The following is a 16528-nucleotide window of genomic DNA, read 5'->3' as shown; positions in this document are numbered from 1 at the left end:
TGGTAATACATGGAATATAAAATATCCCCCATTTAAGAAAACGGTATAAAGAAACTAAACAAGCATGTGCTGATTATTTTCATTAGAGCTAAATAATAAATCCCTTTGATATTTAACTTGTTTAATTTACAAAATTTAATTTAATTTACAAAAGTGATGTAGTCCCAAATTTGCAGGAGAATTTATGTAAAGCAAGATTAAACAGTTTTAGTAAGTTAAGCATTGAACCATCTTTATGATGGACAGCTCTTTCTTACTGTAACAAATGAAGATCTAGTTTTGCTTCTTCAGAAGTAATGATAGTGTAATTTGGTTTTAAATAAATAAAAGGTAGCCTTAGTCCAAGAAATAATGTATTATTAATCCAAGCTTAAGTATCATTAGTCCAAGAAGTTTGGTATTAGAAGGACAGATTCTGGAAACAATATGGGTTTCATTTTGAAAGCATTAAAATGATTTGTTACTGTGTAGATAGCTACAGATTTATGTATGGATGAATGTGTGTATCATTTACGTAACTTCAGAACTATTAGAACTATTAGGACTGTTATAGATCATCAGCCTGAAAATAAATATCAAGGCAAACCTGGTTTTCATAGGATAGTTTTGACAGTATAAAATAATGTGAGAACAAAAAGTCCTTAAAACATGAAAATATTTTAGAGAAAATGCAAAGTGTATTGTATAAACTTTTTGCTGTTCTGTCATATTACTATTAATAGGTCCTAATATTTTTATTACTGTAAATTTAGAAAATTTAATAGTTAATTTTAGTCCATTTCAAATTTGGGATGCTAAACATTTGAGTTGTTGAGAATCTAAGTAATCTTAGTCTTCCATTTAAAGTCCCCTCTAAGTCTGGCTCCATGCTTTCTTTCCAGCAGATGTAAGATACACTTCTTTTTTTTTTTTTTTTAAGATTTTATTTATTTATTTGAGAGAGAGAGAATGAGAGACAGAGAGCATGAGAGGGAAGAGGGTCAGAGGGAGAAGCAGACTCCCCGCTGAGCGGGGAGCCCGATGTGGGACTCGATCCCGGGACTCCAGGATCATGACCTGAGCCGAAGGCAGTCGCCCAACCAACTGAGCCACCCAGGCGCCCCTGTAAGATACACTTCTGAGTTTAACCTCTTATCATGAGCCAGCAGGACCACAGGCAAGTCATGGGATGGTTTCTTCACCCGTAAATAAAAGAACTGCACAAAATCTGTGGTTTTAGCACTTTATTTGGAGAAACCCTTTGAGAATCTAATGAAAGCTGTCAATATTTAAACCCAGAAAACTGCTGATTCATGCAAAATGTTGCATATAATTTCAGGAGCTGCAGTGTTCCCCTGAAGCCATCCACACAGACTTCAGTTTAAAGATCCCCTGGATTGTAGGTTTTCTGATTTTCAAAATCTGTAATTCAGTATTTCTATCTCACACCATCCTCTTGTCTAGCTATACTGTGTTAACCTCATGTTTTCAGACTCTTGGATTTTTACTCATTATTTCAGTTTTCAGATGTCCTTTCTTATCCCCTTATCCATCCTCACCTTTAAAACCCTCGACTTAAAACACAGTTCAGATGTCTTTTTTTTTTTCTGTGAAGCTGCTTCAATCAGAATTAATTTTCTCCTTAGAACTCTGTACCTCCATTATAGCCCTTAAACTCGTTGGTCTTGTATTACAGTTTATTAGAGGGCTGTGTGTCTTCCCTTCCTCTTCTTATCTTTTCCTTAATAGCTTATGAATATCTTGACGTCAGCAGCTATGTTCCTATTAGTTTTGTAATTGAATGGTGCCTTACTAGTAGTAGTAGTGGAATAAATGCTTGCTAAATTAATTTGAATTTTTCACTCATTTGTGATGATTGTCTGTTATGTCATGTGCTATATCCTGGGAAGGTTGCCCCTGCCCCCCAAAAGTAGGTGGTGTGAGATAGAACCGTAGAGGACCTCCTATATGGGATGAATTTAAAGAATGGGTAGAATTTAGGGAGGTGGAGGGCATTATCTGGGAGAGATGAAGAGAAATGTTTTACCTATATTTCCTTATCAGTGAAATTAGTCTGTTTTTGCTGAAAACAGGTATTAAAATTTAGCTTACAATTTTTAATTAAGCTTTGTATTTTACATTCTTGGCATTTTTGTTTTTACAGGTACAGGAAAATTCCCCAGGACATAGAGCTGGACTGGAGCCATTCTTTGATTTTATTGTTTCTATTAATGGTTCGAGATTAGTAAGTTAAGCTTTTTGTAGTTTCGACTATAATACTTTGTAATCTTTTAAAAATGGAATTTTTCAGATTATCTGGGGTGGGTATTTATTAGTTATAAACATTATATGGAATATGATACCAGTTTATAAAAATTATGTAAGGAAACATGAAAATGTCAAATATAGAATCCTATACCTCATCCTTCAGTGATTATTTTAGAATAAAATAGCTCCTAATATTTTTATTAGGAGACTTTTATATGTTGAATATTTAATTATTTTTAGTAGAAATAAGATGAAAAAGTTTGCCTTTTCAATGATTTCAGACCTTTGTATGCTTGGATTAGTAAAGACTCCTCAAATAACATATCAGTTTGCTTGGAGCTTAATTTCATGATATATAAATAATGTTTTTAGAACCAAATAGAGAGGTATGTTCCAAAAGTACAGACTTAAAACCACCTTTTATAAGTTGCTTCAGTTTACTTGTAGTAAAGTCTTGAAGGAAAAGAATTATAATTTCAGCAAAGGAAATTCTTATGACAGTGGCTACTTGGTTTTTGTTTTGTTTTTTTACAGCAGTTTTAAGTCTTCGTTATTTATCAGCATCTCCTGCATAATGGCCTTTACTCATTTATGTAATGAAATATTTAACGTGCTGCTTCCATTTTTCTTTCCTGCCAGTTCCTAATAAATAAACAAGGTGTATATTTAGGAGTGCTGTCCAAAATTAAACTACAACCTCAGCAGATGTTTTAGATTTTAAAATCAAAGTCATACCAGCTCTCTTAGTAATACGACTTCTTGTGGAGTGTTTTGGTTTTTTAGCACTAAAGCCCTAGATCACTTCAAATAATGTTGGGTTGCAAAATCCATAATCCATAGTCAGCTATTAGAAAAAGTCTGAAGTTGGTAACATAGGAGTTGTTCCTAGTTTTTGACATTCTTCAAGGAACATTTGAATGTTAATGGCAGCTTTACCTGTTGGATGTTTTATTTATGTTGATTATTAGTATTACTCCCATAGGGCCATAGGATGCTTAAGCTAATTAACATTATTTTTTTTTATTTATTAAGAAAAATTATTTCTATGTGTTCACAGAACAAAGACAATGACACTCTTAAGGATCTACTGAAAGCAAATGTTGAAAAGCCTGTAAAAATGCTGATCTACAGTAGTAAAACACTGGAGCTGCGAGAGACGTCTGTCACACCGAGCAACATGTGGGGTGGCCAGGGCTTGCTGGGAGTGAGCATTCGTTTCTGCAGCTTTGATGGGGCAAATGAAAATGTTTGGCATGTATTGGTAGGTATTAACTGTGAGCTGTTACTTATAGTTTACGAAACGATGTAGAAGGGTGCTTGTCTTCATCTAAGTTGGATTGTAGAGGTATTATTATTATTAGGCTGTTTTTGGTTTCTGAAAATTAGAATTCATTGCTGTGGGTTAACAGATTTTAAAAATTTAGGAAAAGAAGCAAATATAGATGCCTAAACTATTTTTCTAGTGATTCGTCCATTAGAAGGAGAAATGTCAAGGCAGATAGCTACAGATAGCTAAAATAATATTTTAAATTTTTATCAAGTATGTGATTTTTATGCTTGTGATTTAGATATATATTTTCCATAGTTTTTGATATCTGACATGTCTAACAAGATAGAAATACAAGGGTTTTATGGGGTGCCTGGGTGGCTCAGTCAGTTAAGCGTCTGCCTTCGGCTCAGGTCATGATCCTGGAGTCCTGGGATCGAGCCCTGCGTCGGGCTCCCTGCTCAGCGGAGAGTCTGCTTTTCCCTCTGCCACTGCTCAAGTCTGCTGCTCCCTTTCCTCCTTACCCTGCTTGTGCTCTCTCAAATGAACAAAAGAAAATCTTTTAAAAAGAAAAATACAAGGGTTTTTTTAAATCACTAAAATTAAGGACTATGAACTGTAAGTTTGGAAGATTATTTTATATACATTAATTTTGGGGTGTGTTTTTGTGTTATTCTAGGAAGTAGAATCAAATTCTCCTGCGGCACTGGCAGGTCTTAGACCTCACAGTGATTATATCATTGGAGCAGATACAGTCATGAATGAGGTAATTGGTGTGTTTGTAAATAATGAAAGTTCTATAACATTTTCTCATTAATGTATAGGTTCAGAAGTATATTTACATTTCACATTTAGAGTTGAAATTTAGGTCTTTGCTAATCAAGATAACTTACACATCAGGGTGTAAACAGAACATATGGGAGGAGGTGTCTTATAAGGTATAGCTGTAAGGAAAAATACGTACCGTGTGGCACTTGCGCAGATTTTGTGTATGATATACAGAAATCTCTTAACAGAAGCACCTGGGTGGCCCAGTTAGTCCAGCATCCAGCTCTTGATTTTGGATTTTGGCTCAGATCGTGATCTTGGAATCATGGGATGGAGCCCCGAGTGGGGCTCTGTGCTCAGTGGGGAGTCTGCTTGAAGATTCTCTCCCTCTCCTGGCTCCTCCCACTCTTGTGTATACACTCTCTCAAATAAATAAATCTTTAAAAATAAACCAGTCTCTTAACATACCTCAAGACTAAAGCAGATGCTCATTTTGGTTATTGATTTCATTTTCTCTACCCCTTTTTAAGGGAACAAAATTGGCTTAGTTATATTAGATCCTTTTCCTTGTCTGTTAGCTAGTGGAAGTATACATTGCTAAATCGAAAATGAGAGAAAAATAAGAGGCCCAGATAACCAGGTCTTAATAATGAAGAGTAGGGGCACCTGGGTGGCTCAGTCAGTTGAAGATCCAAGTCTTGATTTTGGTTCAGGTCATGAACTCAAGGTCATGAGATCGAGCCCTGTATCAGTCTCCATGGGGAGTCTGCTTGAGATTCTCTCCCTCTCCCTCCCTCTGCCCCTCCCACCCCATGTGCACGCTGGCTCGTGCTCTTTCTCAACTGAAGAAATAAATGTTTAAAAGAAGATGATAAAGAGTAAAAGCAGAATATATAGAATTCGGGTGTAGAAGAGTTTTATTAAAATTGCTGACTAGGTCTTAGGGAACTGGAGATAAGGCATTGCACATAGGAGCTAGGTAAAATATTTGAAATCTTGTTTGGAGTATTGGTTTTAAGGAATGAATTTTATGTCTAGCAGCAGGGCCTACAATCTGTACTTTTTATAAAAAGTTTTCCAGGTGATTCTGATAATAGCCAGATTTGAGACCCACTGTTCTAAAGTTCAGTAACATAAAAATGTTTTTCTCCTGTGATGTTTTTGCAGTCTGAAGATCTGTTCAGCCTTATTGAAACACATGAAGCAAAACCACTGAAACTTTATGTGTACAATACAGACACTGATAACTGTCGAGAAGTGATTATTACACCAAATTCTGCGTGGGGTGGAGAAGGCAGGTAAGGTCATTTTTCAGACTAAGTTATGATTGCTTAAGCTTACCAGTAAATAGTGTAAACATCATTGCTTTTATTTTGAAACAAGTTATTAGTTTATTATAAGACTTCTGTTGAGAAAAGGAAAGAGCTAGCCTAGAATACTGAAACCAGTAATCCATTTTTTTTAAAGCACATATTTAGGTAGTGTGGTATGTATATATACTACGGTCCTTTTCTTTACTGATCTAAGAGTGAACAGCCTTGTTTTATTTTGTTATTTTAATAAAATAGTTTGTTTTATTTTCCCAGTTCCCTTCCGCAACAGTGGGACAATACAAGTGTAACTTTCTCTAGCTGTTGGGGAAATTTCTTAGCATTTTGTGAAAACTGTTGGCTTTCAAAAATGGACAGATTGATTTCAACCAAAAATTAGACAAATTGCAACAACAATAAAAAGCAACTTAGAGGGATGCCTAGGTGGATCAGTCGGTTAAGCGTTTGCTTTCGGCTCAGGTCATGGTCCTGGGGTCCTGGGATCTAGTCCCGCATCAGGCTCCTTGCTCAGTGGGGAGCCTGCTTCTCCCCCTGCCTGCCACTCCCCCGGCTTGTGCTCTCTCTCTCTCTCTCTCTCTCTCTGACAAATAAGTAAAATCTAAAAAAAAAAAAAAAAAAAACTTAGAAGGATTATCAAGCCAAGCAGAGAAGCAAACTGTAGAAAATCAGTTTTCCAGGACCGTTCATCAAGTCAGTTCCCTAATTTCAAAAAGCCAAAGCAAAGCATGCAGACTTAACATTGCTTCTTTAAAAGGTCTTTCAGCTTTTGGTTAAATTGTACAAGTTTTTCATTATTTTGAAAGCCTTATTTAATTGAGGAATTCTTGAGCATAAGCCATAATTATAGGAAAGCCTAGGGTTTGGACACTTTTCTAAATATTCTGTAAAAGTTCCAGCATTTGTTGGGAAGAGGATGACTTAGTTGAGGCAGGCCGGGAAGGACCCTGTTTGTTCCTAATACCTTTCCCCACACTACCTGAGAGTCTGCAGCTGACTATATGTTGCAACCAGAATGCTAGCTTGTTGCAATTTGAGAAAACAGATAGAGGTATCATCTTAAGAATCTGGACTGTCTAGAGGGGAGGGGGGTGGGGGGAGGGGTTGGCCTGGTGATGGGTATTAAGGAGGGCACGTACTGCATGGAGCACTGGGTGTTACACGAAGACAATGGATCGTGGATCACCACATCAAAAACTAATGATGTTATGTATGGTGATTAACATAAAATAATTAAAAAAACAAGAATCTGGACTGTCTGGGGCAATTCTTGATCAAGTTATTGTCCATTGTCCAGGTTTGTAAACACACAGAAATATGATCTTCTCAAGGCATTCAGAATTGACTCACTTCCGAGGGACTGCCTCATATAAACTTAATTTGTAGAGAAACTACTGTATTTATTAGAATGGCAGATTTTTAGTTTATAATAGAAACATTTCCCCTCTCCAGTTAGAAAATACTCAGGTCAGATTAGTATCACAAGAGTACTTGGTAAACACAGAATCAAAGTGCAAGGAAGAGATTCTGCTGATGGTGAAGTCCAACTGCAAAGAACATCACTAATTCTAATAAAAACATTATTTTAAAATGCCTCCTTCTGAAAGGCTGTCATTGATCAATTTAAATTATTTAATCTTTCTTCCTCTCCACCTGAGATCTAGTTCAGTGAGGATTGCAGATTTGATGGTAGAAAGGACGAAAAGTGAGCCAAGGAATAAGTAATTTTGTAATATGAAGCATCAGTGTAAAATCAGATTTGGATTAGGAAGAGCTGGAGTTGGCCACTGCTTGCTCTCCCAGCTTTTGGTGGTGGTAGTAGCCACAGAAATAACAGATACCTTGGCAGGAGAGAGGCATAGAGATAACTGTGTGTGGTCTTCTCAGAAAGTATCAGATAGTTCGGGAGATAAAAGCAATCATGATGTAAATCTAAAGTGGAATCTGATTGTGAAGGGCCTTACCATGGTCGGAAATTTGGAAACACCTTGGGCAGTGAGACTGTGAAACACTGTACCCGTGGTGGTGGTTGGGGGGGGTCGTTGGTTCCAAACAGTAGAAACCAACTGTTGCTGTCATAAGCAAACATGAATTTATCGCTGTGGAGTTGCTCCTATAATCAGAGGAACAGCTAAAGAATCAGACATGGGAAGGGACAGGACTCAACACTGCTAGGGAGTTAGGAAGGAAATTAGCAGTTTTCATTAGGAATCTACTGAAGGGATCAAGCCATTTCTGTTTTTTCTGTCACTCCCAAGATTTGCAGCCGTGGGCAAGAGAGGTGGATTGGCCTCTATGGGTTATGAACCGTTCATTTCTTGGTTTGCACAAGGCCTCCCCAGTGGACAGTCCCACCAGCACTGCACACAACACAGAGAAGTAATTTTCCAGAGGGAAGAAGGGAAAAGGAATATTGGGAGGCCAGCAGACTTCTATGAAAAGAAGCAGTGTGATTATGTCTTATTAAAAACATGCCTCTGGTGGCAGTGGGAGGATGAAGTAGAAGGAATCTGGATTAATTTGGATTGATTTGTGTCAGGTTCTGAAATAGAATTAGGGGCTGTGTAAATGACATCATCGTACAGAAGTACTTAGAGCTCTTCAGTGAAAAGGCTGTATGTCATTCGTTCAGCAAATAATTATTAAGTGTCTGCCATGTGCAAGGAACTGTTATGGCAGTAAACAAAATGAGGTCTCTGCCCTCAAGGACCTTAACATTTTATTGGGGGAGACAGAAAATAATGTGCAGTGTGTTAGATGATGATAAATGCTTGAAGAAAAATAAAGGAGGGTAAGGGTAGTGTCTGTGGTGGAGAGACGGACACTTTTTTTAAAGGGTGGTCAGAAGAGACCTCTGATAGGATGACATTATTTAAAAGAATGGAAATTGGTTTTGTATTTCAAAACCTCAGAGAAATGCAAGCTGTGATTGATAACTAACTTTAAGAAAAAAAATATTTTCATAGCCTAGGATGTGGCATTGGATACGGTTATTTGCATCGAATACCAACACGCCCGTTTGAAGAAGGGAAGAAAATTTCTCTTCCAGGACAGATGACTGGTACACCTATTACTCCTCTTAAAGATGGGTTTACAGAGGTAAGATAACTACTACCAATGACATCACACAGTTTCCAGTAAAACAAATCACGTGTCCGTGTGTGTGGTGGTAGCACTCATGGGCATGGGGCAGGTGAGGAGTTAAGTGCTCACCATGTTGAATTTGAAGTTCCTCTAGAATATCCAGATGGGTAGCCTATGGGTCTGGATTTCAGGAACAAGGACAAGGCTAGAGACACAGATTTGGGAATCATCAGCAAAGGGAGGGTAATTCAACCCAATGAATGGTGATAAAAATTGTCAAGGGATTGGGCCTGGGTGGGTCAGAGGAATGAGGCTGGAATCTTGAACATTCCTAATATTTAAATGGATGGGCAGAAAGGGGATCCAGCAAAGGGAGCTTGGAAGAAGTCCTAAGGGAGGACAGAGTTTCAAGAAAAAAAAGGCATGTCAACTCTGTGAGGTATTGAGAGAAGTCAGGTGAGCGGAGTGAAAAACACATGTCCTGGACAAGAGCCTTTCAGAGACTGGCGGGGTGCACATATCAGATCACCGGGGACAGAGGGCAAACAGTTGGTGATTAAGGTGATAATGAGAGCTGGTGCTTAACTATTTCAAGAAACTTAGACTGGGAAAGCAGAGCAAGATGCTGTGTGGGACTCTTATAGGATCACAATGAGGCTTTTTAAAGAATAAGATATTTGCACAGGCTTATAGAGTTTTAAAATGTTTTCTCTGCAAGGCTCACAGGACAGTTAACTCTTGTCTGCATGAATAAGTAAAAACCAAACATCCAGAAGAAAAATGCTACCATTGTAAAGAAAGATCTGCCACCACTATCATTTTATGGTACACAGTTTGGCCATCCCCAATTCTAGAGAAAGTGAAGAGGAGCTAGAGAAGTGGAGCCTTTCCTCACTGCCCACCGCTGCCATTGGCCGATGGCCAGAGCCCATATCGTTCCATGTTTAGAGTCCTTCCGCCGTGTCTGCTGCTCCTCATCAGTGGTGTCTGCTCCAGTTAAGCCTCTGTGGGCCGTCTGAGAAGACCAGGGGGTGGAATGGCAGCTAAGGAAAAGGGCCAGAATGCAAGTTGTGTTGGAATGTGCCAGAGGGCACTGGAGCTGGCAGAAGTTGTGGAGTATCCAGAGGTGAAACCACCCATAGGATCCATGTTGACTTACTTATCCCTCTCCTACCCCGGAAGGTAGAGGTCTGGCTGCTACGTTCAGTCATTGATGAGAAAAGATAAGATGGACTCACGAGGTTAGACATCTTGAGAAGCTTCCAAGACTCCATCATGGTATTAAGACTTCGAGCTGATTTCTTCCATGAACAATGAAAGTTAGAAACTGGCTGAGAACTCAGAGAAGAGGAAAGGTGGAGGGTGGAGTAAAATGATTTGGGGACAGCTACGAAGGAGGAAAGAGTAGAATCTCCTCCTAGAACAGTGTGTGTAATGGGGAAGATGCCACGTGTCAAGAGTCTGGAAGTGATGGGATGGGGGGATGTTTAGTGTTTGGTCCTTGACATATAACAAAAGTAGGAAGGAGTGTCTGAAGGCAGGAGTGCCGGGTGAAAACTTCCAACAGCTAGTATAATCAAAAAAGGTATCTGTTAAGAAAACAAATGAGCAAACCAAAAAAAAAAGGGAAAGAGGCAATCCAAGAAACAGACTTTTAACTATAGAGAACGAACAGATGGTCACCAGAGGGGAGGTGAGTGGGGGGATGGGTGAAATAGGTGATGGGGATTAAGGAGGGCACTTGTGATGAGCACCAGGTGTCGTATGGAGGTGTTGAATTACTACACTGTAAACCTAAAACTTTTATCACACTGTATGTTAACTAACTAGAATTTAAATAAAAACATTTTTTAAAAAGTATCTGTAGGACCAGTGAGAGACAATATCTGTATGTTCTTTCAAGTAAACTTGAGTAATTTTTTCTTTCCTTCTTTTTTTGGCAGGTCCAGCTCTCCTCAGTTAATCCCCCATCTTTGTCACCACCAGGAACTACAGAAATTGAACAGGGTCTGTCTGGACTTTCTATCAGCTCAACTCCACCAGCTGTCAGTAATGTTCTCAGTACAGGTGTGCAGAAAAATCTATTCTCTTTTCAACCTACTTTGTTTTACATGATACTCTTTTCTGTTTCAAGCTATAGAATTTTAAAAAGTAATGCCAGTGTACTTTGAAAACTATAAATATGCTCTGCATTTAAACCTCTTCTCGGTGTATTTTAGAGTCTGGGCTTCTCTTAGCGTGGACAAGTTGTAGAGTCAGGACTGTACCTTTAAATTCTGCTCAATTGCTCTATTTACTCAACAAATGTTTGCAGTATCCCGTAGGTAGTAAACACTGGAGATACAAAAGTGAGCAAGACACCGTTCTCTTTCTGGGGGTTCAGTCTTGCTCAGGGGACATGTGCATGTCTTCCTTTTATTTCTTGTTCTACCCAGTACAGTCCTTTTTTGTTTGTTTTTTTCCAACAGCTTTATTGATATATAATTCACATACCATGCGAGTCACCCATTTAAAATAGATAATTCAGTGGGATTTTTTTCCGTGTATTTGCAGAGTTGTGCAACCATCACATCAGTCAATTTCAGAACATTTCATTACCCCAAAAGAAACCCTATGCCCTATCAGTCACTCACTGTTTTTTCCCCAACCCCTCAGGCGTAGATCATTCCTAATCTTCTTTCTCTTTCTGTGGATTTGCCTAATCTAGACATTTCATGCAATATGCATGGTTTCTGTGACTGACTTCTTTCACTTAGAATAATGTTGTCAAGGTTTCATTCATGTGGTAGCATATAGTAATACTTCCTTTCTATGGCTAAGTAATGTTCCATCATATGGACATGCCACATTTTATTTATCCATTTATCAGTGGGACATTTAGGTTGTGTCTACTTTTTAGCTGTTAGGAATAATGCTGCTATGAATGTTTGTGTACAAGTTTTTGCATGAACCTGTGTCTTCATTTTTTTGGTTATATTCCTAGGCCTGGGATTGCTTGGTCACATGATATAGATCTTGGTATGTTGGTAGAGTTTATTTTTCCATTGCCTTTTTAAAAACCACCTTTTCTCTGATTTTGTTTCTTCATAATACCAAGAGTATATTATTACTCAGTAAATGTTGAGTAAGTGAAAGAAATACTCACATAGTTTAATTTCATTAAAACCTTTTATTCTTGAGCTCCTTTTAATATTTGTGTTCACAATTTGTTCACATTTCACTTTGTCCTGGAATGGACTTAAAATAGATGGATTCACCAAGATGCAGTTAAGGTCAACAGTATGATTTTTGCACTTGGTCTCCTCAGTTCAAATCCCAGCCCTCTTCAGAGTCTTCATTTTCATTCCCAAAGATGTGGTTTTCTAGATAAAATTTAAAACTTCAATTTTTTAGAATTAAAAATTTCAAACATAGCCTAAAGTAGACAGCATGGTATTATGAACCCCTGCCCACACACACCCAGCCCCACCAGTTTGCACTATGGTGACCTGCTTCTCTACCCTCTACTCTTTGCTGGGTTTTTTTTCCAGGCTTTTTTAAAATACAGTTTGCGTACCATAAAATTTAGTCACTGTGTATATAACTCCGTGATTTCTAGTGAATTTATGGAGTTTTACGGTCATTGCCACAATCCAGGTTTTTCCTAGATGAAATGAAATACTTAATATCAGCAGTATTAAGTCATAGATACAGTTGGGAGGGCATTTAAAGTTTATTTCATTTGAGCAGTGTTGGAATCCTTTTTTATATTGTGATTTTTTTTTTGTTAGATTCCATCAGATGGTCTTCTAGTTTATTCCTGACTAGACTTAGTATAGGTGGGCTGGTGTAACACCCGTGGCAGCAAACCGCTCAGTGTCTGAGTAACTCTCATCTTTTAGAGTAAGTGTTCCAGTGCCGTGTCAGAGCTCTTCTGACCGCTCTCTTCAAATCTCAGTTTCTTTTTGACATTTTAAATCTTCCCTCATTACATTATAGTTACACTTGCCTTAGAAGCACATGAAGTGAGATCGCTGGCCTTGTTATACAGTAGAGAAATGGCTTCTTGAATATTAAAAGACAGAAATGCTCAGAAGAGAGTGAAATCAACATTTTCACTTTTAGAAAATCAGTTTAAAAATTGAATATTCTAGCAACATGACATGTGAGAACCCACTTTTTTTTTGTTATTTACCTATCTTTTATTTTTAATTAAGTTGCTGCAAAGTAGCCCAATTGGTAACTGTAGAAACGTTAAAAGTGTCTTAAAAATGTAGATATGTTATGGATTTGAAAATTTGGGGATTATAAAATTGTAGAAAATGAATATATCCTTTGGAAATGACATTAATCAGTATGACCTTTTCAATACACTCCCTTATGTTTCCTGTCCTCGTCACTGCTTGATTTTTCTGCAGAGAATTGATGCCATTTTACAGGCTGTGTATTTTACTTGTTCAGTATCAGTCTCCCTTTTGCTGCCCCTCATTAGAGGATAGGGAGTGACAGGGAGTGACTTGTCATTTCTTTATGCTGTAGAGTGCATCAGTGCCTAGAATAGTGTCCAGCATATAGTAGGTACCCCCCGAAAACCTTGAGTGAATGAACATATCAGTTACCCAACTTTTTTGAGAATCTGATGAAAGCGATGGCCCCTCTTCTACTTTTACATGCCTCTAATTTCTGCAGAAAAGTAAATACATGAAAAAAATAAGTATCTGAAAAGCGTTGTTTCATGCTTTTTAGGCACAATTCATTCCTGCTACCATATTTAAGCAGATTTCTGTAAGACAATCTGGAATTCATGTACATTGTTACTCCTGTTTGGACAGCAAAACCTCTCGCATGAGTAGATGGTAAACATTAAGAGATAACCTTTATTATGGAGTATCCTAAGAGTTACTTATATTTGAAGTACATAACCTCCTCAAGCTAGCATCAGTAAAAACACTTCAGAGGAGAGTCACAGAACCTATCCATTTCCTATCAAAAGGAAATGGAAATTCAGGAAGCCAGGTCATTCTCTCCATCTCTGGAGGCCCACATACTCTTGTCTCTTTCAGGCCCTCTCCCCTCTCGCAGACCCCAGCATTCATGGACTCACAGGGCATCTGCCCCCACTGCCCCCAGCAGTTCTAGGTTTATGTGGCGTCTAGTTCAGGAGCCCAGTAGAGATTGACTGGAATCCTTAAGTCCCATTTCTGAATTTCTAAAACAGTTTTCTAATCTAGCCCCGCTTACGTCAGATGTAAAACTCCTGTCCAGAGAACTTAGCTGGGATGGGTTTACAGAGCCTCCTACCCTGTTAGGCCAGACTCTGCTAACAGTCTTCATTAAAAGCCACAGGCAGAGTATGTAGATCAGCTAAGGCGGTGAGGCAGCCAGAAACCAGGACTGAATGAAGTCCCACGGAATGAAGGCCTTACCATGGTGGGGGGGGGAAGGGGGCTAAAGACTGTCCTAATAAAGTCTGTCCATTCTTTGTCAAGAATTTGGTAGAAGTTTTTTTAAAGATCGTGTTTTGGGGCGCCTGGGTGGCTCAGATGGTTAAGCATCTGCCTTCGGCTCAGGTCATGATCCCAGGGTCCTGGGATCGAGTCCCACATCGGGCTCCCTGCTCCTTGGGAGCCTGCTTCTCCCTCTGCTTCTCTGTCTCTCTCTCCCTCTCTCTCTCCATCTCTCATGAATAAATAAATAAAATCTTAAAAAAAAAAAAAATAAAGATCGTGTTTTGTTTCAGGTGTCCCAACAGTACCATTACTGCCACCACAAGTAAACCAGTCCCTCACTTCTGTGCCACCAATGAACCCAGCTACTACATTACCAGGTAAGCAGCAGGGGACGAGAGATGTGTGGAGTTAGTAATAATAGCATGACCAATGTTGTGCATCTTAAAAAAAAGAAAAAGAAATCTTACACCTTTGTGGTGACTTTTTATGTCTTTTAATCTCCTTTTATCTTTGCTATAACTTTGTGATAAATGAGAGCAAATGTCAACGAGCTGTCAGTTACCAGCTGTTAGCTGCTGAGCCTCAGGCTCCTTATCCTCAGCCAGCCACCCCTGCAATGCAGCGTGAGGTAGGAAGAAGCAGTGTGTAAAAGTTCTGTCCTTCGGGGCTTCCTTAGGGCTTTCTAGTAGTGGTTTCTGTGAACAGACATTGTGTCCTGAAAGAGAGCATTCCATATCAGGTTCTGCAGAAGCTCTAACATTAAGTTAGATGTTTGTTTATTTCTCTTAGTGTTCCTAGTGAAGACCAAATGTCTTTATCCATCAGATAACAATCAAATATTATTTCAGGGATCAAATGTACTTGCATTGTGAGAACCTTTAATTGTATGACTAAAGAGGTCATACGCAGAAATATTAAGCCTTTAACCAAATTTGTATGTACACACACACACACAATGGTGAAGAAGTGTGGTAAAATGTTGACATGTGGGGAATTTGAGTGAAAGGGATATATGGGGTTTCTTTATATAAACTACTTTTGCAACTGTAAGTCTGAAGTTATTTCAGGAAAAAAAAATTCAAAAGCGGGAGGGACTATAAACCTCCGCCATCAAAGAGAAGTTGAGTTTCATTTACTCCTGCACTTGCTGAGCCACATTAGCCCTTTCTCCACAGCACTCAGGCCGTTGTCATTCTGGCTCTCAGGTCTGGAAGTACTCGGATGGGTTTTAACCCTTACCTACTCAGCCACCTAATCGCGTAGGTACAGAAAGACGGTTCGCTGAAGTAAGCTGTTTCACTCTTGTTGTTAATGTTAGGACACAAAGCTGCCGCCCAGTACATGGACTTCTGGTGTTCTCGCTTTGAAGCTGGTAGTAGTTGTTTCAGAACACAAAGATGGAATGTTTTCCCCAGAGCAAGTGGTTTACCTTTTGTTCTCTGCCTTCTCTCTAGGTCTGATGCCTTTACCAGCGGGACTACCTAACCTGCCTGCCCTCCCCAACCTCAACCTCCCCACACCGCACGTCATGCCAGGCGTCAGCTTACCAGAACTCGTGAACCCGGGTATGTTGCCCATCCTGCCTTCCTAGGACTCTGGCTAATAAAAAGCTTTTATCCAGGAAAGCAGATCCTCTGTTGCAGTTTTTTCCAGAAAGGGCAGATCAGTTTAATAGATTCCAGCTGCTTCTAATAAATATTAATCTTTTTTACTTAAAAAGTTTAAAAAAGAAGAGGAAGAAGAAGATTTTTGTGATTCTCCTCTGCTTGGCTGCCTCTCCTCCATTTTCCTCTCCTTGCACACTGACAGCCCGAGTACCATAAGGGCCAGTTGCAGAAATAGAGAACAGTGTCGCGGCGCTGCCATAACTGACTTGGATGGAGTTCACCTCCCCAGTGGAGGTGAATGAACTCCCCGCCATTCTTCTGGTGCGGGCGACTGCCACCAGTGGTGCTTGTTTTGAGTAGCCAGGCCCAGGACCTTGGGCTGTGAAACCCTCATCCTTGCTCAGCCGGCTGCGTTTGTTATTTGATAAATATTCTCTGTTACTAACAAGATGTTTTTATAATAAGAACTGTTGGGATTTTAGCTACAAATAGTTAAGCTAGCCGATATTCAAAGCACTTCCGCTCCAATTTTATGCGCTGATGGGAATGAAGCAGCAGAGTGTCCCACAAACCTGGTCTTCTAGTTAATGATTACCCACATCGCCTTTAACTCTGAGACAGCCACAGGTCAGGGCTATTAATTTCTGATTTCCGTACTGAGGCTTATGAGTGTGCGCTGCCATGTTTCTGTCTAGGTCATAATGGCCGGCTGTACCCCCTCTGGGTGTATTCATCACCTGTCTGCATTAACCCATTCGCTTTCCAGCGCAGCGGTTTGAAAACAAAGGAAGACTGTAA

General features: G+C 39.2%; 1 protein-coding gene across 1 annotated transcript in view; it reads left to right on the top strand.

The window, feature by feature from the left end:
* The window catches only part of GORASP2 (golgi reassembly stacking protein 2), a 37125-nt gene that overhangs the window by 18725 nt on the left and 1872 nt on the right, over positions 1–16528 (top strand). The window contains exons 2-9 of the mRNA XM_025853330.2: positions 2144–2224; positions 3305–3508; positions 4194–4280; positions 5450–5580; positions 8577–8709; positions 10638–10761; positions 14414–14500; positions 15578–15688. Of these exons, the coding sequence (XP_025709115.1) occupies positions 2144–2224; positions 3305–3508; positions 4194–4280; positions 5450–5580; positions 8577–8709; positions 10638–10761; positions 14414–14500; positions 15578–15688 (958 nt within the window). The remainder of the gene's footprint in view (positions 1–2143; positions 2225–3304; positions 3509–4193; positions 4281–5449; positions 5581–8576; positions 8710–10637; positions 10762–14413; positions 14501–15577; positions 15689–16528) is intronic.

The sequence above is a fragment of the Callorhinus ursinus genome, unplaced genomic scaffold (genome assembly GCF_003265705.2).
Source record: "Callorhinus ursinus isolate GAN/ISIS: 27379988/994484 unplaced genomic scaffold, GSC_fseal_2.0 scaffold2, whole genome shotgun sequence".
NCBI lineage: Eukaryota > Metazoa > Chordata > Mammalia > Carnivora > Otariidae > Callorhinus > Callorhinus ursinus.
This window is presented reverse-complemented; position numbering and strand designations above follow the sequence as displayed.